The sequence below is a fragment of the Chanodichthys erythropterus genome, chromosome 1 (genome assembly GCF_024489055.1).
Source record: "Chanodichthys erythropterus isolate Z2021 chromosome 1, ASM2448905v1, whole genome shotgun sequence".
Taxonomy (NCBI): Eukaryota; Metazoa; Chordata; class Actinopteri; order Cypriniformes; family Xenocyprididae; genus Chanodichthys; species Chanodichthys erythropterus.
The window spans coordinates 11,620,021-11,646,746 of record NC_090221.1 but is presented as its reverse complement, the minus strand read 5'-3'; the positions used below and the strand labels follow the sequence as shown (position 1 = coordinate 11,646,746).

General features: G+C 35.2%; 1 protein-coding gene across 1 annotated transcript; it reads left to right on the top strand.

The window, feature by feature from the left end:
• The first annotated feature begins 285 nt into the window (after window positions 1-285).
• gpm6aa (glycoprotein M6Aa) lies at window positions 286-22,678 on the top strand. The gene is made up of 7 exons (XM_067380378.1): window positions 286-416; window positions 7,788-7,980; window positions 13,233-13,389; window positions 13,769-13,922; window positions 14,125-14,201; window positions 14,328-14,393; window positions 20,279-22,678. Exons 1-7 carry the CDS (start codon window positions 380-382, stop codon window positions 20,429-20,431), a joined length of 837 nt encoding a protein of 278 aa, XP_067236479.1. The 5' UTR covers window positions 286-379; the 3' UTR covers window positions 20,432-22,678.
• Window positions 22,679-26,726: the final 4,048 nt, after the last annotated feature.

The following is a 26,726-nucleotide window of genomic DNA, read 5'->3' as shown; positions in this document are numbered from 1 at the left end:
TTGTGTTACCTCGTATAAAGACATAAATAGTGTAAATAGAGGTCTGAATGTCTTAACACTCACTGGTTTGCACAAGCCTGCACTGAGATGCCACACTGAACCTCCTCACACAAAAGAAGTCAACTGAAAAAAATCGGTGTTGACAGCAGCTCTCCACTGTGAGGAACAGGGTAGTAGCAGGAGCGAGAGAGTGAGGAGAGGGAGGAGGGAGAGAGAGTCTGACAGAGAGAGAGAGAGAGAGACTTGTGCACTGAGAGCCAGCCTCAGCCTCTATTGTGGTAAGCAGGCAAGGGAAGGCGTTTAAGGAGCGGACTTTAAACCCACAGGCGCAACACTGGTCACCGCTGTAGAGACCCCCGAAATCAAAGGACAAGGCAACATGGAGGAGGACATGGATGAGGGACAGACTCAGAAGGGTAAAGGAATGCCTTTTTATCTCCATTGTTTTCCCATCCATCTTTCCGATTGTGGTGTTTACCTTTGTGCCTAATCCCTCACTGCTTTTCATTGTCTCTGATCTTGTGGATTATGAGGTTATGAAAAATATCCGAATAGGTTATTATATATGCATATTTTTGTGCAGGAAGAAGTGTTTTCTGCCATAGTTTTATTAAGATTTTTTTAATGAATTCACCGATGATGTATTTAATGCACTGTGATACATTGAATGAATTGATGAAAATAACTTGACTGAGCAAATATAATCCTTTTAAAAAACAGATTGATAGATTTTAGATAAGAGTGATTGTGTAGAGGGGTGTGTGCAGGGGATGGATCCTGCGTGAGCGTGTGTGTGTGTGTGTGGACCATCTGAAGAGTCTGTCTTTGTTTGCCGCGCATTTCTGTCAGTCTGTCTGAAGGAGGCTGAGACAGACGGGAGATTCGTCTTCTAGTTGCAGTGGCTTTTAAATAGTCGTCCTAATTCAGCCATTGTTCCCTCCTCTTTTGTTTAATTTCATTTCCTTGGCTTGCTCCTTGTGTGCAGGAGCATTTGTTTGCTTTGTGTGAGAGGGAGCTTGCTATTTATAATACCACCATTTGCAGAGGCTGGATTTCGAGCTCGGAAAGGAAATCATTGTCTTTTTTTTTTCTTCTTTGGTGGTCTTTAAAGAAAATATTTGCACATAATTGTATGGAGAGAAGCGAAAAGAAAGGGAATAAAAATAATCGAAATACCAGCTTTCTGAACTATTTCCTCCTCCTCTCGCTCCATCTATGACGGCTCTTTATATTTAAGTGATTTCCCCCCTCCTCCTTTCTAAAGCAGTGTGATGATAGCAGCCATGTCAGGTCTGCTGTGCTTAGACTGTCAGTGAACAGCTTGTGTCATATTAAGCACATGAAATATGGGAGGATCACTGATTTATGCTCAACCTGCCAGGGTGTTTTATTGTTTTATATTCATATTTATTGTTTGTTTATTTTTTTTATTTATTTATTTATTTATTTTTTACCAATAAATTCCACAATTGGCTGGATCTAGCAGTTTAATCTAAGAATCACAAATGCATAAAGGCTGATCTGTTTTGTTTCTCTTTTCTGTATTTTTAAGCTGTTTTGCATTTAATAGCATTCGTTTTGTTTTTATATAGAAAATGCTTATTGTCCATAAAGTGCACCAGATGAACTTCCTGATTAAAAAAAATGCAAGTCTAAGATATGATGTATGTCTCGTTTGACCTGGTTTTCTTTTAATATCTTTTCACGTGTACTGAGTAAGAATCCCAAATTGATCTGAATCTGGGAATCCCAAAAAGTGAGACTACATGAGAACTTCACAAGAGCTTTGACTGATGAACAATTTACTTTGGTTTATAAATCCATAAATATTCTTCCTATTATTACTATTATTATTATTAAAACATTTGAGGTGTTCAACATTGTGTCATTTACGTTTATGGATTTGGCAGATGCTTTTATCTAAAGTGAATATCTTTGCATTTAAGGTACCCTATACTTTATTTCTCTTTTTTTTAAAAATCAATTCATGTATTCCATGGGAATCAACCCCATTTGAGCTACAGGAATACCTTACATTTTAGGGAAAAAAAATAAATTTATATAATGCAGCAAGTAATATAACTGCAAAACACTAGTTCCTTAACTCAATAAAAGAAAAGCTGAAGTTCGATAATCATCTGTCGTTTATTCACAGACGTGCATTGACCGGTGCTCTGACCCTACCGTTGCACAATAGATGAAGTAGGGAACTAAGCGTTCTCATGGGAGAGTGGACATTTCATTACCTCTCATGATTATTGGATTAGAGAACATTAGGCCGTTAACACACACACATGCCATCCCACTCATCATCTTTTATTTATGGCTTTTACCTCCAAATTTATGTCATCGCCACTGTTGACAGAGTACAGTCTGTTAGATGGGCTCTTAGTAGACTGTGTAACATCATCCTCTGATAAAATTCTGATAAAGTGAGTGTTATAGAATCTCACAAAATTATACAGTGTGAGGGCATTCAAGTGTAGCCATGCTTCAAACTCAAGTAAAGATGATTTTTGCTCATTACCTCACAGGTGTTTTGTCTGCCAAGTCAGTGCATCCATGTCTTCTGCGCATGTGTTTACGTTCTGACGTCAGAAATGGACAAAAACTGGGCATTTTCAAAATCTAATGGTAACGTTTGTTTGCATAGTCAGATGTAATGAGCTGATTTTTGATAGTTACCTAGCATTTTGTTGTACGTAAACACTCATTTATAAGAGAGCATGTTATTATGCCTCTTGGACTAGCAGCCCATCTTGTAACAAACTCCTAATTAATTATTAGTGTCCAAATCTATATAGTTATTTGATTTGATTTGTCAGATGCATTACGCATATTTGAGAGCATTTATATTTTTTGAATTGCCTTCACTTTTAATCATGTGATGTAAACATACTTCTCTTTTTTTCTAAGGTGTGATGGATCTGCAAAGCACCACATTGTTTTAAACTGCGATGTTGAAATAGAAATGAAAGCGTGATTGAATTCTATACCTCTGCGGAATACATCTGGCAATCTCGTTTCCTTTCTGTTTTTTTATTTCTCCCAAATACACGACCATGTGTGATCCCTCTAATCTGGACACTCCTATTGTTCCCACACTCTGGTCAAACCCTCAAGGACACTGAAGTTTCACTAATTGTCCTTAAAATTGAGTCATGGCTATCAATAGAAAATGAATTCAGTGCGCTATTGTTTTCACTATTATTTCCAGCAGGTCAAATGACCATGAGAACAGAGAGTGGAACATGAAGCATGTGTCTTTCAAATTATTTAATATTTCACAAGACTGCCGTTTTCTACATGTTTGGTGCATTTCAAATAAGCTACATACAAAGGAGTCTAAATGCGTTATTTTCTGCTGAGGGAAGGTATTGAGGAAGCTGTCGGAAGTACTAGAACCTTCTAGCTGCCCCATTAGGGATGAAGTCGTGTCATCTTCACCCTGCGTTCGGCGCTGAACTGTGTTTTCCTCCCTGTAATCCTTGTGAATGTGTCTCCCATTCAGCCCGTTTGCCGCTGAATGTGTTGACACACGGTGCTGTAAGTGGGTCATGGAGCTTGCAAAGGCCCGGCCCATTCTCAGGGCCCGCACCTCTATCGCCATAGCAACCCTGCTGGTTGATTAAACATGCGCAGAGAAGTCGCGTAGACGTGTGGTGATGAAAACCCGCTCTCTTTCAGGGAGGGGCCAGTGATAGAGACACACAGCGCCCCTCATGTAGCCACTTGATGTGATTGAGTTCAATTGAATTTGAATTCTTTTTATCTGAACAGAAAAATGGCATTCAGGGTAATGAAATGCTAATCACTTTAAATTGACAAATTATTCAAATCTTTTTGAAAATTATGTTTAAAAAAAAGGCCGAAGAGGGTCAGATTGAGCTGGTTATGAATGGAGGATAATAGGGTAAAAATAAATAGCAAAAAAAGCTATTTTACTACATGATAACCAACACTTCCATCTGCCTGTTTTTCTGACTCCCACTGTCTTTTTCTTTCATCTGTCGCAATCTCTTATCCGTTCACTCTCCCTTTCTCTTTCCCCACTGTGGTGTGGATTAGCGTTAGCGGCTACAGCCTTTTGTTGCACGGTCTTTGAGAGTCCTGAGAACGTTTCCCCTCTGAACATGCCTGGATTTCTGGGTGAGCACTGGTTTGCAGTGACCCCACAGTTCCAGGGATTAATTGGATGGTTGGGGGTGGGGCGAGGCGGGAGTGGCACTGTGGCTGTCAGACTGACAGATGGGCGTTGGGGTTGGGTGGGGTGATCGAGGGACAAGTGGGAGGTATGGGGGCTGTGGGGTGAGAGCGGCCATTGCTTTATGATTAGAGGACCCTCCGGGATAGTGCTTTTGTTTATCTTGTTCGGGTTAAGCCTTTCTTTTGTGTGCATCATTTTTGGTTTAACTGTAACATTTGAAAACAATATCCAAATGCCAGTGTTATTTTAGTATTATTTATATATTATTATAGTATTTATTAATATAATACTTATTAATATTAATATTTCATTAGAATTTTGGTTTAATTTTTAGTATTTTTATTTTTTGTTCTCAAATATTTCTATTTAGCTTATTTATTTTTATTTCAGTTTTAGATTTAGTAATTTCAGTATTCAACATATTAAATGTCAGTTAGTTGCCAAAGCAACATTTCTCTTTTTTTTTTTTTTTCCTGAAAATTTTTTTTTTAGGTATTTTTTTTATTGTATTTTTTATTTCTGCTACGGGGCTGTTGAATGCTTGAATCTGATTGGTTGATGAACAACGAATAAGGTGGCAATTATTTTCAGGGAATGCACGGCGGAAGTAGTTCCAGGCAGGTCTTGACCTCATTACATGTCCATATCACTTCGCCAGTTATTTCAAACTGAAGGTCTTCACAGCCTACAACAGCAAAAGAACCAAAACCCACAATGACACTGTTCAAGCAACTAAATGTAGTAAGCAATAAGTTAAAAACGACTAATTATTTCCATGTTCTTGCCACAAAATTCTGTTTTATTAGGTACAGAAAGCACTCCCACTCAAACACATATACATACATACAGTACGGAAACACACATGCACAGAAATTTTGACAATTTTATCAGTAAAATAGGTTAGCAACTTAAAAGCTATATGACATTTCTCACTAGCAAGGTAATAACAGCGCTGTTCTTGAAGCAGATAAACTTACAGTTTTGCTATTATTAGAGATGCTGCTGCCGAACACTGTTGAGAGATGCACAGACTCGGGTATCTCTCTCTGTCTTGAAATACAACATCTGAACAGTGTCTTGAGGTGTGGTAACCGGCTATAAGCGGAATAATTGATTCCAGTTTGTTGAATTATTAGAAAATAATGCACACCTGAGGTATAACTTATTTATTCAATTTATTCCTTAATTATTTAAATTAAATTCCTTACTGTTTTAGTTAATAGTAACTACACTGCTGAATGCAATAAAGTGAAGTTGATCTGGAAAAGTTAATTAATTTTATTAATTAATAAAATTTTCTCCTCAAACTGTTCATTTTAAATTGCGTATGTGATAATTACATTAAGCATATCAAAATTAAAATTTAAAGTTCTAATTTCCAGTGATAAAAGAAGCTAATAAAGAAATTATTGATCTAATGACAAAAAAAAAAAAAAAAAAAAGCTAATAAAAATATTGTTTATCATTCATGATCTAAATGGATGGAAAATACAAAGGTATTTTGTCTAGAAACTCACTGCATCTTTTGTGCCAGTAGTTGGCAGGTGAACATATCCATTAATATTCAAGAGCATGTTTGCACTGATTTTATGGCTTAGGATCTTGGGCTGCATTTTGGTTGCTTTCATAATGGAGACCAATTGCATTGGTCTGGTAATCCATTTCTCACTTTGGCTGCACTTTACAAGAACATGAGATTGCAACATTATGTCTGCATGTGATCTGTTTTGAATCTTGCCAGCAAGGCTATCCTGTGAGAATTTGTATTGTAAATCAGGTCCTGTATTAACAAAGTGTGAAATCTGCATGCATTTGTAATGCTGTTTCATCTAACACTATTGAGTGATGAATATAAGGCTGCATTGTAATGTAATGCAATTTGTGGTGGCTTCAGAACATGTGATACTCTCAACCAACCAGTAGACATGCAGTGGATTCAACAGTGCAAATAATCTCATAACAGGATCAAAAGGGCAATATTGTGTAAACTCTAATACGGTTATGTAATTATAGAATTATAGAATAAAAAGAACATATGTTATACTTAAAATAATGAATTGCTATGCATAGAATGTGTTAGTCTGTTAATGATAAAATTTAAAATATATCATTATTAAAAACTATTTAACAACAATTGCCAACAAAGACAGTGTCTATTAAACACTACAAAGAATCAGATCCTGTATATATTCTCACTCCTAGTTGCTATGGCAACAAGTTGGTCCCTTGCCAAAGCCACTGTAAAGCCAAGTCTGAGGTTCATTATAGCAGCGGTGTTTGACAGTATTCAATAATTCACATTCAAAGGCCTGAAATGGGAGCAATAGCCTCAACCAATCCATGGTTGTAACTCTTTCACAAGTTCCTGCACTCGTTTCATAAGGACTGGCAAACAGACACTGAGTGGGAACATATGCGAGCTGAATTAAAGTTTATTCTTCCGCAGGAAGTACAAATTCCAAACAACCCACACTGTAGAAAATTCTTTTTTTGAAAAATTATGTCGAAATTCTACAGTAAAAAAAAAAAAAATCTGTTAATTAATTAAGTGATAAATGCTCTATAAAAAAAGAAAATGCATGTCAATTTACTGTAAAATATATTAATAGTATAAATACATAGTAATAATAATATAATAATACAATAATATATAGTAAAATTAAAAAATAGTATGTTTTACTTTTCAATTTCAATTTATCTTATCTTATAATGTATATTACACTTAACAATATATCCAACTAATGTTAAAATTATGCTTTAAAGTAAAAAATCATGTCATCTCATAATGCCTGAAAGATTGTTACTGCATTTTTACAGTACCTTTCTAGAAACTACAGCTGCCTCTTTTTTTACCATGAAATTAGCATTTCATACAGTGCATTATTTGAACATATGAGTATAAAGTATGCTCATTTAAAAACATTTAAAGTAATGCTCATTTAAAGTATGCTCAATTAAAAAAAAAAAGTGTCATAAACTTAAAATTAACTGCGAGTTTGTTTTGTTCTAAACATAACACACTTGTCTGTGTGAGATCTAAACTCAAAGTAATGAAACTTTGATAAGAAACACATGAAGGCAATCATTTGGAAAAAAACTCAATCAGAATGACTAAGTGTCAAAGTCCATCCTTTCATCCTCCCATCCATTTTGTTATTCATGAATCATACTGTTATGATTCACTCTGATATATGATGCCAAGGGGAGAATTTAAAATAGTCTGCTGCAGGGACAATTTTGCACATCATTGGAGAGTAACAAATACACACACACACATAGAGAATGAACTGGACCTCACTGGAGCGTCAGAGTGAATGGATTGAGGATTTACTTCCAACCGTCTGGGTACTTGTTAGTCTTGTCAGGCAGAGGCTAGACACTAAGAAGAGCACAGAAGACGACTTACACTAGCTTTGCTTTCTATGCAAGAATACTGCTTTCTTAAATGATGTAGAAACTGCTGAAATTAAATGAAACAATGGAATCAAACACAGTCAAACAAAACAAAAAGCAGCGTGTTCTCCCCAACCGTACCTTTCAAGATGAATAACATGACCTCTTTTTTTCTTTCTTCTCTCAGGATGTATGGAGTGTTGTCTGAAATGTCTAGGAGGCATCCCTTATCCATCCCTGATTGCCACCATCCTGCTGTATGCTGGAGTGGCGCTCTTCTGTGGATGTGGACATGAAGCTCTTTCTGGAACGGTCACCATCCTCCAGAACTACTTTGAGGTGATCAGGGGACCTGGAGATGGTCTGGATGTGTTTACAATGTAAGTGAGAGCAGCACATTGAACCAGCCATTTCTCACTGTAGATTATAAATCTCACATAAATTTTACATACACACTGCAAAAAAAAAAAAAAAAAAAAAGAAGAAGGAAGAAAAAAATATTTTTAGTAATGTTGGTATGCAGAAAAAAATGTATCGAGCTAATTTTTTAAAATAATGTTAGTCTGTCAGTGATAAAATATAAAATATATTATTAAAATAATTTTTTAAATGTGGATAAATATGGAAAATGTCTTATTTGTAAAGCAATATATATATATATATAATATAATTTTTTTTAATTACAGTACCTGTGAAAAGTTTGGAAACATTATTATTTTCTTTATTTCTTTATTTATTTTATTTTATTTTTTTGAAAGAAGTCTCTTATGCTTACCAAGGCTGCATTTGTTTGATAAAAGATAAAGTAAAACATAATATATAATAAAATAATAGTTTTCTATTTTAATAAATTTAAAAATTTAATTTATTTCTGTGATGGCAAAGCTGAATTTTCAGCATCATAACTGAAGTGTCAAAGATGCATGAAGGTCTTACAGATGTGGAACTACACGAGGGTGAGCAAATAATGCCAGAATTTTCATTTTTGGGTGAACTAACCCTTTAATATGAACCAAACAACAAAAGAAAAATAGAAAATCACTCACTGCTTTTGATTAGATGTCTTTAGTGTCAAATGATCATTCTAATATGCTGATTTGCTGCTCAAGAAAAATGTTTTATTTTTGTACCTCAGGTTGTTGTGTATGCAAAAACAGCAAAAACAAGTAGATCAGGTTTTCAAAGTGTGGGTCGCACCCCCCTGGGGAAGCACGTCAGACATGGAGGTGTAGGGCTATACATCCTGGTGACAAGTGTCAATTGATAGAGATTTTGTTATTTTATATCGCTGTATGTAAAAATCCACACAGCGCAGGAAGTTACTGACATGTTAGATTGATAAAGAAATAAATTAGAAAAGAAATTGCAGAACTTAATTATTTATTAAAAGAGCAATAAACTGCACAAGAGAACTAAATTTGGTGCTCACACCTGAAGCATGCGCACAGAAAGCTGCCTCTCAGAGTCAGACAATGTGCAATCCATATTGAGTTCTGTGGCTTACTGCGCATGAACAGTCAAATCAAACACTTATGTGTCAAAATGTCTGTCTTGATGAGTAATCATGTTAACACAGTCGGTAATGTATTAATTGAACTGATGTGTAAATTATTAATATAAAGAGAGCAGCCTAATAAAACTAGTCTTTTACTAGTATTTACTAGTATGTGTTTATTTGTCCTATTGCTTGTAATCTTCTTTTATAATTTGCTTCTTTCTTATTCTATTACTGATTGTTTACTTCAATAATTGCTTAAGAACGTCTTAAATATAAGGATAGGTTTGCTGTAGTATGGAAAGTGTGTGTGTGTGTGTGTGTGTGTGTGTGTGTGTGTGTGTGTGTGTGTGTGTGTGTGTGTGTGTGTGTGTGTGTGTGTGTGTGTGTGTGCGTGTGCGTGTGCGTATGTGTGGTTTGTGTTCGAAGAAAGGCCCACTGTCTTTGACTTTAAAAACTCATACTTTTAAGTGTTTATGCTTAAATGGTTAGTTCACCCAAAAATGAAAATTATGTCATTAATGACTCACCCTCATGTCGTTCCAAACCCGTAACACCTCCGTTCATCTTTGGAACACAAGATATTTGACATTTAAGATATTTTAGATTTAGTCTGAGAGCTTTCTGTCCCTCCATTGAAAATGTTTGTATACTGTCCATGTCCAGAAAGGTAATAAAAACATCATCAAAGTAGTCCATGTGACATCAGAGGGTCAGTTAGAATTTGTTGAAGCATCGAAAATACATTTTGGTCCAAAAATAACAAAAACTACAACTTTATTCAGCATTGTATTCTCTTCCGGAATCCTTTCCATTGAATTGATTCCATTGAATCCTTTCATCTGTCGGCGTTGGTAATGCACTTTTACGTCGCCGTGGTTGTTTTTGGTGATTAGGACATCCGTGATATTTTGAAGCATCGAAAATACATTTTGGCCCAAAAATAACAAAAACTACGACTTTATTCAGCATTGTATTCTCTTCCGGGTCTGTTGTCAATCCACGTTCACGACTCCGCAGTGACGCTGCTGACGTGTTATCTAGTGTGCCCGATCTTCGTTTACAGTCTGAGGGAGACGCACGCGTGTATTCAAGCTATTCTACATTGTTTGTATTTTGGTATTGCTATATTTTTTTAAGTGTGCATGTCGTGGATGTCCTAATTGCCAAAAACAACCACAGTGAGGTAAAAGTGTATTACCAACGCTGACAGATGAAAGGATTCAACTGAATCAATTCAATGGAAAGGATTCCGGAAGACAAGACAATGCTGAATAAAGTCGTAGTTTTTGTTATTTTTGGACTAAAATGTATTTTCGATGCTTCGAAAACTTCTAACTAACCCACTGATGTCACATGGACTACTTCGATGATGTTTTTATTACCTTTCTGGACATGGACAGTATACCGTACACACATTTTCAATGGAGGGACAGAAATCTCTCGGACTAAATCTAAAATATCTTAAACTGTGTTCCGAAGATGAACGGAGGTCTTACGGGTTTGGAACGACATGAGGGTGAATCATTAATGACATAATTTTCATTTTTGGGTGAACTAACCCTTTAAGATTAAGATTCAATTTATCTTTGTGTGTTAACTACAGAAAGGATGTGTGAGTAAACAAGCTTGTATATACACAGCATGTTTGTGTGTGGCTTAAAGGGGACCTATTATGCCCCTTTTTACAAAATGTAATAGAAATCTGTGTGTGTGTAATATGTAAAATGTAATATGTGTCTGTGCAGTTTCAACTCATACTGTATATACCCCTCAGATCATTTATTATACCATGTTGTAAATGCCCATTTTTGAGTGGAAGGAAAAACATGCTGTCTTCATTCATGTGTCTTTAAATGAAAATGAGCTTCTGCTCCCTACCTCGCTTTCCTGTAGAGTGTGGAGTCTGTGCAGCTCGAATACTCTGCCAAAAACGAATAAAACATCTGTTTTGATTATCATCTCTTTCACAGCCATGATCACATGACATTGCAGTTCTTTGTGATCATGAAAGTTAATTATATGCATGCATTTTACAGCCATAAAAGTTTAATTTCTGATATATGGTTTTCTGAGTGCACACATCCAAAGCACACGCACAGAAAGCTGTCTGTCAGATGGCGCGTCCTATGAATATTAAACTGATTTTTTTTATATGTCCTATTAAACTGTCAAATACACACAAGGTTATGTGAAAGACACACAAAGATCACAAACACAGGTTATGTCTGTGAACGTAAACGGCAGGGAAAGAAATCACATGTGTATATTAGATCTGTTTATTAAAGTGATAGCAACGTAATATGCAGTAGGCTACTTACTTGCTGTTAGTTCACCCAAAAATGAAAATTCTGGCATTAATTACTCACCCTTATGTCATTCCACATCTGTAAGACCTTTGTTCATTTTTGGAACACAAATGGAAATATTTTTAATGAAATCCAAGAGGTTTCTGTCTCTTCATAGAGATCCAACACAGCTCCTTTCAAGGTCCGGAAAGGAGGAAAGACATCATTAATGTACTCTGTGTGGCTAAATAATTTAACCTCAATTTTATGAAGCGACACGAGTGCTTTGTTTGTGGAAAAAAAAACATACATAGAATTGAGGTTAAACCACATGAGTCACATGGAGTACTTTAATGATGTCTTTCCTCCTTTCTGGACCTTGAAAGTAGTAGCTGTGTTGGATCTCTATGAAGAGACAGAAACCTATCGGATTTAATAAAAAATATCTCCATTTGTGTTCCAAAGATGCATGAAGGTCTTACAGATGTGGAACTACACGAGGGTGAGCAAATAATGCCAGAATTTTCATTTTTGGGTGAACTAACCCTTTAATATGAACCAAACAACAAAAGAAAAATAGAAAATCACTCACTGCTTTTGATTAGATGTCTTTAGGAGCTTTAATAAGAATACATTTCTTACTTGAATGCTACTGTTAAATGCTCTGACGAGGAGATAAACATGGCGGACTGTGTCCAGCTCACTCAGGGGAGGAGCTAATAGGGCAGATTCTGTCTCCACCTTCCGTAAAACACCTTATAAAAGTGAATTTTGCATAATAGGTTCCCTTTAAACTCGACATTTGTAAATAATTACGTATTTGTTACTTCAGTATTGCAACACTAATAACAGCGAGCATTACCGTGAACTTGTATGTAATGGTGACACAAAAAGAGTGTGTGTGTGTGTGTGTGTGAGAGAGCGTGAGCACGAGTGCATATGCATGTAAGTGTATGTGTGTAAATGTATTTATGTGGTGGGTAATCTCTCTATTTGTCTTTTTTTACTGCTTTGCCATATTGATCTTATCTGTAGAATAAATATTTAAAATATCACTGTTAAAGGTGCTAAAGAGGATCTTTTCGTCGACTGAGAAACCAAAGACTTTTAGTGAGTTTTTGAAATGAGCGCATGCGCAAGAACAACCCCCCTCCTTCACAGCTCATTTGGAGGGAACGCCTCCCAAAACTCGTAAACACTCGTATTGGAACATGAGTGTTTACCACCGGCATTCGCTGTGTCGTGTTAGTGGATTCATTATGTCGGACTCACCGCAGGTAACTCATAATCTGTAGTTGTTACTCCTGTCTCCTGACAAAAACATTGCATGTGGCGCCTGTGGAGTGTGGAAAGTTACTGGAGCGCGCAGCTGCGCTCGTCTCTCACAAGGAACGTCATGGCAGTGATTGACAAGCCAGAGGGCCAATCGTTTATGCGATGATCGCGTAAACGATTGGCTGATGTTTTTAAGGCCCTACCTCGTGCACAGATGATGTATATTAATATTATTCCTTTCAGTGCACCTAATAAATAGTCTTTTATCAGTTAGTAAAGACAGTTTCAAGTAATATTGCAAAAATGTATAAAACAAAACATCCTCTTTAGCACCTTTAAGAACACAGTTATACACATATACACAGCCTATTTACTGTACATTTTAGGGTGTAAATTAAGCCACCCATTTTGACACATTGGCTCAGATCCACAATTATGCTAAGTTTATGACTATGTTTTACACTGACATAAATGGTAATGTAATAATTATCTATTTTGGTTTGCTTATGTGAAAAAGATTTTTTTACTCGCACATACATAATTATTGACTTTATTTCCTATTTGTTTCCCACAGCATTGACATTATCAAGTATGTGATCTATGGCATTGCCTCAGCGTTCTTTGTGTATGGCATTCTTCTGATGGTCGAAGGCTTCTTCACCAGTGGGGCCATCAAGGACCTGTATGGAGACTTCAAGATCACCACCTGTGGACGCTGCGTCAGTGCATGGGTGAGAAATCACTGGGAGAACTTCATGCATTGTAATGTAGAGAAGGGCAATGACAAAGCCACTGAGATTAACTGCCGCACATAAAGATGGCATCCGTTTATAGGCTATAATAAAAGATAACATAGTGAACTCTGCGAGTTATTCTCTCACTTGTGAAACAAGAAAGATATGTTGTATAATTAATTTATAACACTGAGAGCTAAACTCTACACAGTGAATCTGTGTTCACTGTGTTTTCCTTTAATAGATATTTTCCTTTCTATGTATTTTACCTTACATGTTTGAGTTTTCTGAGAATATATATAAAATTCTTGATTCTTTTTAATTTAGTGTTTGATTGAGTATTTAGACTTCAGTCTTAATAATTATTTTCCTTCAGTTCATCATGCTGACGTACATCTTCATGTTGGCTTGGCTGGGTGTGACAGCATTCACCTCTTTGCCTGTCTTCATGTATTTCAACATCTGGACCATTTGCCAAAACACGACCATACTGGAGGGAGCAAGTTTATGTCTTGACCCGCGCCAGTTTGGTATGTTTCAAAATCTGTGGGTTTCAAATGTTTTTCAAATGTTTAAGTGTGGTTAAGAAGAAGTTTCAGTGATAATTTGTTTTGTTGCTGTAATTTTATTCTTTCTTACTGGTTGGTTATCCAAATAACCAAATAAAAGTGTGAAATATCCATTCCGATAGCCTAAAAACATAGATATTTTATATCTAACTATATATTTTAGGTGTTGTGCCCATTGGAGAGGAGAAGACTGTATGTTCAGGATCAGATAAGTTCAACAAAATGTGTGGATCGAATGAGGTGAGTAAACATCTGTATGAAGTATAGACTCACAAAAACCCAATGTTTTCAAATAGTTGTATAAATCATTTCCACAATGAAAAGCAATCCAGGACTCATTTCTCTCTCAATATTTCTTTCTGAAAGCTGGATATGACTTTCCATCTGTTTGTGTGTGCGCTGGCTGGGGCTGGAGCTGCAGTCATTGCCATGGTGAGTTTTGACTAATACCTACAACAGACTCTACACAATACACTACACAGCTCTTAAAATCTGAACAGATCTTAAAACACTAGGCATCATACACTTGCCGTCTTTTTAAATGCTTACAGAGATATAACAGGGCATCATACACTAAACGACTTTCAAATTGTTCCGAACACAACAAACTCGTCCAGAAACACGTGCCTCGTTGCTAGCAGACGCGTGACGGATGAAAAAAACTTGAAAGTGCAGGAGTAGACTGCTGTAGTTGTTGTAGCGACTCTGTGTGCTGAGTCGCAAAAGAAAAAAAATGAGCTTAGCGCTTTTGGATTCAGTCTTGGGTGGGTAGATGCATTCTACCCTCTATTGTATTTTATTGCAACAGTGGATGCTTCATACGCTACGATATGTGTTCAAAATATAATGTTTTGATATTCTCAGAATGGATAAAATAGTAGTCTAAAGCATTAGGGTATCAGAGTCCATGCCCATTATACAATATTCGATTTTCTGTTAAATTTGTCAACTTTGACTGTCCAAAATCTGCAGACTGGCACACACTTTCTGCAACTATAATTGCGACTCATCTAGACTGCAGATCGATGCAAAAATCTGAGCAAAAGTCATGTAGTGTATTTTAGCCTTTAGAGAAAGTGGTTTTACATATGTGACCCTGGACCACAAAAACAGTCACAAGCCGCACGGGTATATTTGCAGCAATAGCCGACAATACATTGTATGGGTCAAAATTATACATTTTTCTTTTATACCAAAAATCATTAGGGTATTAAGTAAAGATCATGTTCCATGAAGATATAATTTGTAATTGTAAATGAAAATTGTAAATGTGATATTTCCTACTGTAAATATATTAAAAATGTATTTTTGTGAGTGGATGTGCATTGCTAAGGACTTCATTTGTTTAAAATTTAAAGGCGATTTTCTCAATATTTATTTATTTTTTTTGTACTCTCAGATTCCAGATTTTCAAATAGTTGAATCTCAGCCAAATCTTGTCCTACCCTAACAAACCATATATCAATAGAAAGATTATTTATTCAGATGATGTATAAAGCTCAATTTAAAAAAAATTGTGGTCCAGGGTCACATATGGGTTCAGTACTGAAACTAATGTCTTAAACTAAACTAATTATTTTTATTAAAAAAAATGCATTTAACAAAATTAGTTATCCGCTAAAATTTTTCTATGTTCCTCACACATTAAAATGACCTACCTAAATGTAAAATTTAAAGTATATCACTCTGTACATCAATCATGATTTTTTTAATGGAGGTTTAAAGTATGAATCATAACAAATATGTTTATAACAATTTATAATATAATTATATAACAGTTTATACAGTTTATAATATAACTATATAATATTATTAATATAAATAATAATTTAACTTGCACCATATTTTTTGGGAATTAATTTATATTTTTAAAATTTGTTACAAAGTCTATTCATTTGCTTGCTTAATCATAGTGTGGCAGGGTTAGTTGGAAAAAAAAAATAATATATATATATATATATATATATATATATATATATATATATATATATATATATATATATATATATATATATATATATACACACACAGTACAGTCCACTAAGATTTTTAATGTTTTTAAAAGACGTTTCGTCTGCTCACCAAGGCTACATTTATTTAATTAAAATTACAGTAAAAAACAGTAATATTGTGAAATATTATTACAATTTAAAATAACTGTGTACTATTTAAATATATTTGACAAAGTAATTTATTCCTGTGATCAAAGCTGAATTTTCAGCATCGTTACTTCAGTCTTCAGTGTCACATGATCCTTCAGAAATCATTCTAATATGCTGATTTGCTGCTCAATAAACATTTATGATTATTTTCAATGTTGAAAACAGTTGTGTACTTTTTTTTCAGGATTCCTTGATGAATAGAAAGTTCAAAAGAACAGCATTTATCTGGAATACAAAGCTTCTATAGCATTATACACTACCGTTCAAAAGTTTGGGGTCAGTAAGAATTTTTATTTTTATTTTTTTGAAAAGAAATTAAAGAAATGAATACTTTTATTCAGCAAGGATGCATTAAATCAATCAAAAGTGGCAGTAAAGACATTTATAATGTTACAAAAGATTAGATTTCAGAGAAACACTGTTCTTTTGAACTTTCTATTCATCAAATAATCCTGAAAAAAATTATTGTACACAAATATTTTGTACAATTGTACACATTAAATGTTTTTGAGCAGCAGATCAGCATATTAGAATGATTTCTGAAGGATCATGTGACACTGAAGACTGGAGTAATGATGCTGAAAATTCAGCTTTGATCACAGAAATAAATTACTTTGTGAAATATATTCAAATAGAAAACAGTTATTTTAAATTGTAATAATATTTCACAATATTACTGTTTTTACTATATTCTTAATTAAATAAATGTAGCCTTGGTGAGCAGACGAAACTTAAAAACATTAAAAATCTTAGTGGTTCCAAACTTTTGGACTGTACTGTATATATATATATATATATATATATATATATATATATATATATATATATATATATATATATATATATATATATATATATAATATACATTTTTCAATTGGGCATCTGAAATAATAAACTAAGTGCAATGTAGTGTTGTCAAAAATATAAATTTTTCACTACATATCGACACAGAAATATCTGAAACGCTTCCAATACTTATTTTTCGCGGAATTGGTACACATGGTGTCGATGTCAAAATTGTGGCTAGTGAAAACGCAGAGTGGCTAGTAACTTAGGAAAACCACTAGCCACAGTGGCTGCAAGCAAAAAAGTTAATGTCGAGCCCTGCATAGCGGGTAATAAATTAATTCGTTTTTTTTTTATTTTTTTTTTTTTTTTTCTGGCATTTTTAAATGAATGCAATGCAAAGAATTTTTCCCTTTCAACATAATATTTTATATAATGGTGATGAAAGTCCTAAAGCTGACAGCAAAAAAATGTTTAGGGGAAAAGTTTAATTTCCTTCTTTTTCCTCCTGGCAACAGTGTGTTTATTTGTGTGATGCGAGCTAAACTAATGACATCACCTGCTTCAGCTCCTTCATGTAGGTCTAAATTGAAATGGGATAAAGTCATGAATTACTGTCATTGTTTTCCTAGGGCATTCTGGCGGGGGGGGGGGGGGATGAGTATTGGGGGTGTTGTCAGCTATCTCTCATCGCGTTTTCTTTGTTGTTATTTAACATCTTTGTGCCTGTCCCACCCCCCGTCTTCGTCTCTCTCACACACATACATGGAGAGACGCTGGGCATGTCGTTCTGTTGTCATGGAAACTAGGAGAAGAAAGGCCCTAGAGCTTGTAGCAAGCAGCACTCAGTAATTTGCGAGGAACCATTTTCTGAAAAAGAGAATGTGGTTGTTAGTCTGGTATGATGTAGCAAATTATAGAAAGAGCTTTTCTGTCCCCTACTGTGGAAAGAGCAAATTTAACTGATTGTTAAACATAATGCACCCTTGCACTCTCTGGTAATAATAACCAAGCTTTTCCTTTGTCAAGAAGAGAAATTCAGGGTGTGGCCCTATTCAAATGAGCATGCATAATGTAAATCTGATTTGCATAATGGTGCACTGAAGTAAACAACATATAGTGTATTCTCTCGTTCAGGAAAACAGTTCACTCTTACCCTATTTCATATACATCTATAAAATATTTAAAATCAAGACTGCTATCGCCACACACTTCTTTTGATTTCATATAAAGCGCCCCCAACAATATACACGCATGTAAAACCTTTCGCTAGTTTTGCTCGTAAGAAGAATTTGGACAGGGCCTTCATCAAGGTATTTTGTGCATAGGCTATTGAAGTAGACTGTACAATTTCCTCCTAACCAAGGCACACTGCCAGCACACATATGAGAGGAGTCTGGCTGCTTTACAAGGCTGCCTCCTGCTGGTGTCACTGCTAATTTTAGAGTGACAAACATGCGTCATCACAGTCTGCTAAGATCTATCTTATTCAAATGAGCATATTAGCATTTTTTAATCAAATAAATGCAGCCTTGGTAAGCATAATAGACTTATTTAAAAAAAAACGTACAAAACAAAACAAAAAAACCGTAGTCATTCCAAACTTTTGATTGGTAGTGTATTAAAAACCCTATATTTTCTGTAATGCGCTTTTCACAATACATACTGTATAGTTTCAAAGCAGCTTTACACAATGCATGCTGATTCAGAGTTATCATCATCTGAAGTCCTGGCAGAGGTTTGCGTCATCTCTTCACAGGTGTTGGGTCATCTGAAATCTTCATAAGAGGCTGGATCCAAATGAGTTGGCGTAATCTCTAGTTACCTCGGGATGAGCGTTACGATGCATTATGTGAATGCTTTGCTAAAGAGATATGTCCTTAATCTAGATTTAAACTGTGAGAGTGTTTCTGAGCCCTGAACATCATCAGAGAGGCTGTTTCAGAGTTTAGGATCCAAATGCGAAAATGCTCTCCCTCCTTTAGTGGACTTAAATATCCTAGCTACTACCAAAAATTGACAGTTTTGTGACCTTAAAGAGCGTGATGGATTATGGCAATGGAATACACAACCATTTAGGGCCTTAGATCAGTAGCAATACTTTGTAATCGATTTGGAACTTAATAGGTAACCAGTGCAGAGATGATAGAATTGAGGTTATATGATAATTTTATCAGAATTTAATAGAAGAAAATTTCTGGTCATCCAACATGGTCTTTATATTAATATATTATTTCAAAATTAAGAATATTGTTAGAAATGTACAAATAATAATACAATTAATCGGTTATTTAATAAATTTTTTTTCAAAATAAGGATACCTTTAAAGGAACACTCCACTTTTTTTTAAAATAGGCTAATTTTCCAACTCCCCTAGAATTAAACAGTTGAGTTTTACCGTTTTCGAATCCATTCAGCCGATCTCCGGTTCTGGCGGTACCACTTTTAGCATAGCTTAGCATAGTTCATTGAATCTGATTAGACCGTTAGCATCGCGCTTAAAAATGACCAAAGAGTTTTGATATTTTTCCTATTTAAAACTTGACTCTTCTGTAGTTAAATCGTGTACTAAGACCGACGGAAAATGAAAAGTTGTGATTTTCTAGGCTGATATGGCTAGGAACTATACTCTCTTTCCGGCGTAATAATCAAGGAACTTTGCTGCCGTTCCATGGCTGCAGCAGTGCAATGATATTACGCAGCATCTCTCACAAACGTCTCCATGGTTGCAAGGCACGTTCCCTGTGCAAGCAGGGGCTCACAGGCGCTGCGTAATATCATTGCACTGCTGCAGCCATGGAACGGCAGCAAAGTTCCTTGATTATTACGCCTGAATGAGAGTATAGTTCCTAGCCATATCAGCCTAGAAAATCACAACTTTTCATTTTCCGTCTGTCTTAGTACACGATGTAACTACAGAAGAGTCAAGTTTTAAATAGGAAAAATATCAAAGCTCTTTGGTCATTTTTAAGCGCAATGCTAACGGTCTAATCAGATTCAATGAACTATGCTAAGCTATGCTAAAAGTGGTACCGCCAGAACCGGAGATCGGCTGAATGGATTCAAAAACGGTAAAACTCAACTGTTTAACTCTAGGGGAGTTGGAAAATGAGCCTATTTTCAAAAAAAGTGGAGTGTTTCTTTAAGTTTACAGTAAATTCTCCCTTAAATTCAATCTGGCCATGTATGTAAACTAAAAAAAAGTGTCTGAAAAATAGATATGAAAATGTTTAGTTGACTTTATGTTGATGTTATTTGAATAATACATTTTTTTATTAAAGATTTAATAAATAGACAATTGTTTTAGAATAGTATAAACGCAAAGGTTTAGTTGACTCCGTGTTGACGCCATTTATGGTGTTGTTTCAGATCCACTACCTGATGGTGCTGTCTGCCAACTGGGCCTATGTGAAGGATGCATGTAAAATGCAGAAATATGAGGACTGCAAGTCCAAGGAAGAACAGGAGCTGCATGACATCCACTCTACACGCTCCAAGGAACGGCTCAATGCCTACACATAAGACAGGAAGCAGCAGCGGGGGCGAGAGGACCCTCGGTGCTTTCACTTCCTGTTGAAGGGAGTTTTGGCACTGGTGCAGTCCAGGTGGTGTGTCGTATGACCAACCCCATGGCCAACCCATTACCTCTCGCACAAACATTATTATTATTATTATTATTATTATTATTATTATTAGTGCTAGCAGTAGTGTTGTAGTTTTTTTCACATTATTGTATTTCATTTTTAAGAGATTGTGCTGGTTCTTTTTTCCACCACATATTACAATTTTTGAATATATTTCTTTTGAAAACATTTTAGCATCAATACATGAATCATTCTTATGTAGAGGGTCGGTTATTGGGGGAAAAAGCACATTTTTTTCATGTGTGTCTGTCTTTTAAGGTCTCATTATCATAGACTTAAATCATGATAAAAAAAATTTGGTAAAAAATTTCTCTCTCTTTCTCTCTCTCTCTCTCTCTCTCTCTCTCTCTCTCTCTCTCTCTCCTTTTTTTTAATCATCAGAAGGTATGAAGCCCGATACCAGCAGATGGCTTGCTCATTCTGCATTATTTTGGTAAAAGAAAACTCAAAAACTGAGACAGAAAAGACAAAAAACAAAATTAAGATATAACAGATGTACCATAAAGTGTTTATTTATTATTTTTCTACAGATGTCATTGCATAGCTTATCAAGATGATTACAAAAGAACAAAATGGTTATTATTTGCTTGCCGCGCTAGTCGAGTTTTCAGACCGCATCGTGCCAGTAGGTGGCGTTGTAACTTCTCTGAGAGGGAGAGGAACTTTCTGACCACTTTTGAGTGGACGTTAAGCATTTAAATCTTACTGTAGTGTCAGCGACCCCCTCTTCGGCAACAATGCAACTCTCCCTTTACTGGAAGCAAGCGTCACATGCACAACCCTACAGCGTTACGACCCCCTCTTTTTTTATTTTCCTACACAAACAGATGTAGACACAGTAAATCCTTCAGGGTTTTTATTTGACGCTTTTTACTTTCAGCTTTTGTACAAAATCAATGTGTAAATGTATGTACTGTATGTTAGCACTTAAACTTCAGGTGAATTTGTTTTAGACTGAAAAACACATTCCATGACAGGATAGGGTGGGCGGAGGGAGGGTGTTCTTCTGAAAGCGAAAAAGACAAGAGGTGGAGCAAAATCCAGGTGAGACACAGTAATGTTTTGTGACAGTTTCACTTTCTTTCGGTGGGTTTTTTCTTTACAAAGGGGAATATGACGATGAAAACAAATATTTAAAGAGCTTATACTATCTCAATGACAGTTACTCGTTGTCTTGCTAACAAGTCATTATTATATTGGATGATGGAGATGTCTTCTCATTCTTTTAATGCCTGGCAAGTCATGTTCCGTCAGTGTTTCTAAGAGCTAGTTTCGTGCACTTATTTGACCATTTTGTGAGCTCTTTCTTGGTGTAAGTGCATTGGGGTGCCGGCTGCCAAGTCAGACCCCTGTAATGTTAGGTAAAGACTGTGAACCTAAGTGTTATTTGTGGCATGGTCATGCATTCAATGGTAATCGTTTTTACTGGATCAAAAAAAAAAAATAAAATAATAATGATGATAATAATAATAATGAAAAAAAAAATCAAAGAAAAAAAAACAAGAAAAATGTTTTCATTTCATCTTTTTATGAGTTTGATATATGCGACTGTCTTGCTGGGTCATTCCCTTTCTCATAATGTGCAGTAATTTGAATCCTATGCTGAATACATTGCGCTGAAACTCCTACTCTTTGATGGTATAGTGTTTGATTTGTGCCTGTTTACTTTGTGGTGATCTCTCTAACTCCCTCCAAGTCCTCCTCTCACCTTTCTATTACTATTGCTTGTTGAGCCCCTAACTTAATGCTTTCTCTAACCCTTACCTCTCTCTCTCTCTCTCTCTCTCTCTCTCTCTCTCTCTCTCTCTCTCTCACTCACTCTGGCTCACTCTCTCTGTCCTCGTATAGTCTTTTTTTGTACTCTCACTAAAGAATGCTTAGTAGAAAGCTGTTCCATTAATTTGTTTTGTACATAAATGTGCCAACCGCTTGACAGTGGCTTTTCTGATCTGTAGGGACAAACTGCTTGCATAAATAAACTACACTGGTGTACTTGTTAATAAATACTCTACGGTTGTTGTTGTTCTTAACTATATGTGTATTATGTTGGAATTTAAATACACTCTAAAACAATTCCTCAGTTTACCTTGTGGTCAAATCTAAATTAATTGGTTTTGCTTAATAAAATAATCTGACTATAATGGGTTACACAAATGAAAGTCATTTGTAAAGATCAAATGATAAAAAATAAAGCACTTTGAGGGAACAATTGCATTTTTACAGTATTTTGAACTGGTGTTGTATATGTTTTATATTAGGCCTACAATATACTGCATGTTATATGACAGCTTAACATACTGTATATGGTGTTTTCATAAACTTAAGACAAAAATATCAGAAAAAAATGCCGTGGTATGCACTGCCACTATTAACATTAAATATTTAGAACTGACAGGTTTAAAGGTTTGTGGTCAGTAAAGTTTTTAAATGTTTTTGAAAGCCACTTATAGCCACAAAGGCTGCATTTATTTGACCAAAAAAAAAAAAAAAAAAAGGAATATTGTTGAATGTTATAATTTAAAAGAACTGTGATGGCAAAGCTGAATTTTCAGCATCATTATCCAGCCAGAAATTATTCTAATATGCTGATTTGGTGCTCAAGAAACATTTTTTTTTATTATCATCTATGTTAAAAACAGTTTAGTTGCTTATTATTTTGTGGAAACAGTAAAAAAAATTATTTGATTAAAGTTCAAAAGAACAGCATTTATTTTAAATAGAATTTTTTTTATAACACTGTAAGTCTTCATTGTCGAGTTTGATCAATTTAATGCATATTTGCTGAATAAAAGTTCCTACCTGTCTGCTATTTTCATTTAAACCACATGGAGGCAGACTACAAAAGGACATATCTCTCTTGTCTTAAATAACTGTAGCAAACTTGATAAAGGCATTTTTATTATCCATATGGTTTCACAGCAATTGTTTCTACGTCACATTTATTTTATTTTTATTTTTTATTTTTTTTTACAGTGGACTATAAATGTATATGTTCATTTAACATAAAAAAACACATTCATATATACATATTTACAATTCCCAACCTACTGAAAATGAAAATTAAAGTTTAATTTTTTTTTTTTTTTTTTTTTACTAAGAATTTTCTGATGAAAATCAAAAGGAAACAGAACACTTAAAAAAACTGAGAAGAAATGACTGAGATTAAGATAAATGCATGCAAACCAGATGTTGCTACAACATAAGGATGGACACATTTCATAGTGATGTTTTTAATTATGCATATTTTCCATTCATCCTCAAGCAGTGTTAATTTAAGCGCATGTATAAACACCCTTGGGAATAATCTTGTTTTGACAAATTGGTACTAAAGGGAAATGTGTTTATTCCCTACCTTAAGCAGTCTTTCAGCAACTTTTTATACATGCATTGTTGGATAGTCAGTAGGCCTACGTTATTCACTTCTCAATTTTACTGAGATCATTATCAGGTGTCACACACTTGTGAGAGTCACACAATTGACACTGTACTCACGCTCTCATGCCACACAACCATACAAAGAGGACACGGACAATGTGCTGACAGATAGGATTATTATCAGGTTATTTGATATAATTTGATATAAAACAATATTAACCTTTTTTTTTTTTGTTACAAAATTCCTTTTTAGGCACAATATTTAGGATTTTTTTTTTTTTTTTTTTTTTTTAAATATTAAATATCCAAAAACCCGGAAGAGGATTAGGGCCAAGCAATAATAAAAAAATAAAACCATCTCGAGATTAAAGTTGTTAAATTTCAAGAAAAAAGTCTAGATAAAATGTTGAGAATAAACTCATTGAATAATGAGAATAAAGTCATTAAATTACGAGAAAAAAATCGAGATAAAATGTTGAGAATAAAGTCATTAAATTACGAGAAAAAAGTCATTAAATTATGAGAACAAATTCGTAATTTAACGACTTTTTTCTCATCATTTAATGAGTTTATTCTCAACATTTTATCTCAACTTTTTTCTCGAAATTTAACGACATTTTTCTCATAATTTAACGAATTTGTTCTCATAATTTAACGACTTTTTTCTCGTAATTTAATGACTTTATTCTCAACATTTTATCTCGACCTTTTTCTCGAAATTTAACGAGTTTTTTCTCAACATTTTATCTCGACTTTTTTCTCGAAATTTAATGAGTTTTTTCTCGTAATTTAACGAGTTTATTCTCAACATTTTATCTCGACTTTTTTCTCGAAATTTAACGCGTTTCTTCTCGTAATTTAATGACTTTATTCTCAACATTTTATTTTGACTTTTTTTCTCGAAATTTAACGAGTTTTTTCTCGAAATTTAACAACTTTAATCTCGAGATGGTTTTATTTTTTTATTGGCCCTAATCCTCTTCCGTACTAAAACCACTAGAACAGTGTTATATATTTTATTAACTTGTGTACTTACATTATCCCAAATGTTTTCAAGAATGTTTAAATCCAGAGAAATAAGCAATTTTAACCAGGACACGGAAAGTGTCTGTGGATCATCAATAACATTATTCCCCTGTTACCCTCAATTTTGTAGAAACCACAGAAACACCAAAGACACTTTAATATATTATGTATTTTATTAGACAGGTGAGCAACTGTTTGGATGGATACATTCATCGACAGAAAACTAATCATGTCATGTAGCTCAACACAGTAAGTCTTAATGTTTAAATCTCGTTTTCTTGATTTACAGCGAGTACTATGTTTTACCATGCCTAATATATCTATCTAGCTTACTGTAGTGTGCAACTGCCGAGCGAATGCAGAGTAGCACTATAACAACTTTCAACACAAATATATCTAATATGATAAACAGTGCTGCGTTACCCCACATAGGCTTAACCAGAAGAAGCAGAAGAGGTGACTGCGGCATAGGCCTACTAAAAGTTCTGCTGCTCTCGAGCCATGTGTTGCGCTCGTCTCGCATTAGCAATCGCTCCACGGCCTCGTTAGCTCGCACAGCGCTGCTTCATAGAGTAACGTTAATAATCTCATCCATGAACATGATTTCTGCCCGAGTCCCATCCTGATTCTTTTCCACCGGCTGTAAACGTGAAGACAACACCTCCCTTGATTCCACGAAATCAAGGCTTCATCAAGCTATGCCTTTGTTTTGAATAAGTGACCTCTAGCGGTGAAAATGTACATATTGTGCCTTTAACGTGGCGGGTCAAATTGCTGTATGTATCGCCTCAGTTCAAGCGAAGCAGGAGCGCACTCTTCCTCTTTACTAGGCTACTAGTTACAGAACAAAATAAACATGAATGATCAGAGGGTGTTGATATCATCTCTCATGTAATCGCTCAATCAGTGTTTCAACCGCGGATAAAACCGCTTGTAAACAATGTCACATAAGGCCTAACATTTACCTCAGAAAAGCTATAATGTTATTATCATAAAAACGTCATATGCTCTTGTTCTTGTATAAATCAGTTGTAAATTAACTTTAATATTAATTCTGACAGGTTTGCCTAGTTTACAACATTAATCGAGAAAGATTTTGATGTATCAAAGGCTATATCACCCAATTCTCACTCCAAGCTGACCTCAAAAGTTGGCAGCTCTGTCATATCTCTCTCAACTCAGACAGAACAGTTTGGCCTGTCTGCCACCTGGTCTACTATTAGTAAATCATGACCTGTACTTCAGCTTACACACAGGTGTCATCTACCCTCAATGCACGCAACTTAACAGCGCCAGGCAAGGGAGGTGACGGAAGCCAAAATCACTCTCATACAGGAGGTGCAGGTTGGTAAAGTGTCTGGGAGCGTGCGGTCACATGATGAAATGAGAGAACCTTCTTGCTGTTAGCCGATTAGTGTGTGCCTACAGGACTTATCCTCCTCCTCGAACACAGTCACACACTCACACACACAAATAAACTCGTACACACTTCCCATCCCACACTGTTCAACTTTAGTGACCTACTCAGCCTTGAGAAATCCTCTTTCTAATCTCAGCCCGAGCACCTCCCAATCCTCCCACTCTTCTCAGCTTCCTGCGCCCCTCTCACCTGTTAGCATGCTAAACAGGATGCATTCGGCAATGCACTTTTCTTGCTTTTATTCGTTCTCGGCGCGGACTGTTAAAGGGCTTTTTGTTCACTGATGATCGAGTGGGATCTGATGTGTGTGAGTGTGAGTGTGTGTGTCCGTGCTGGTTCGTCTGACTGAAGG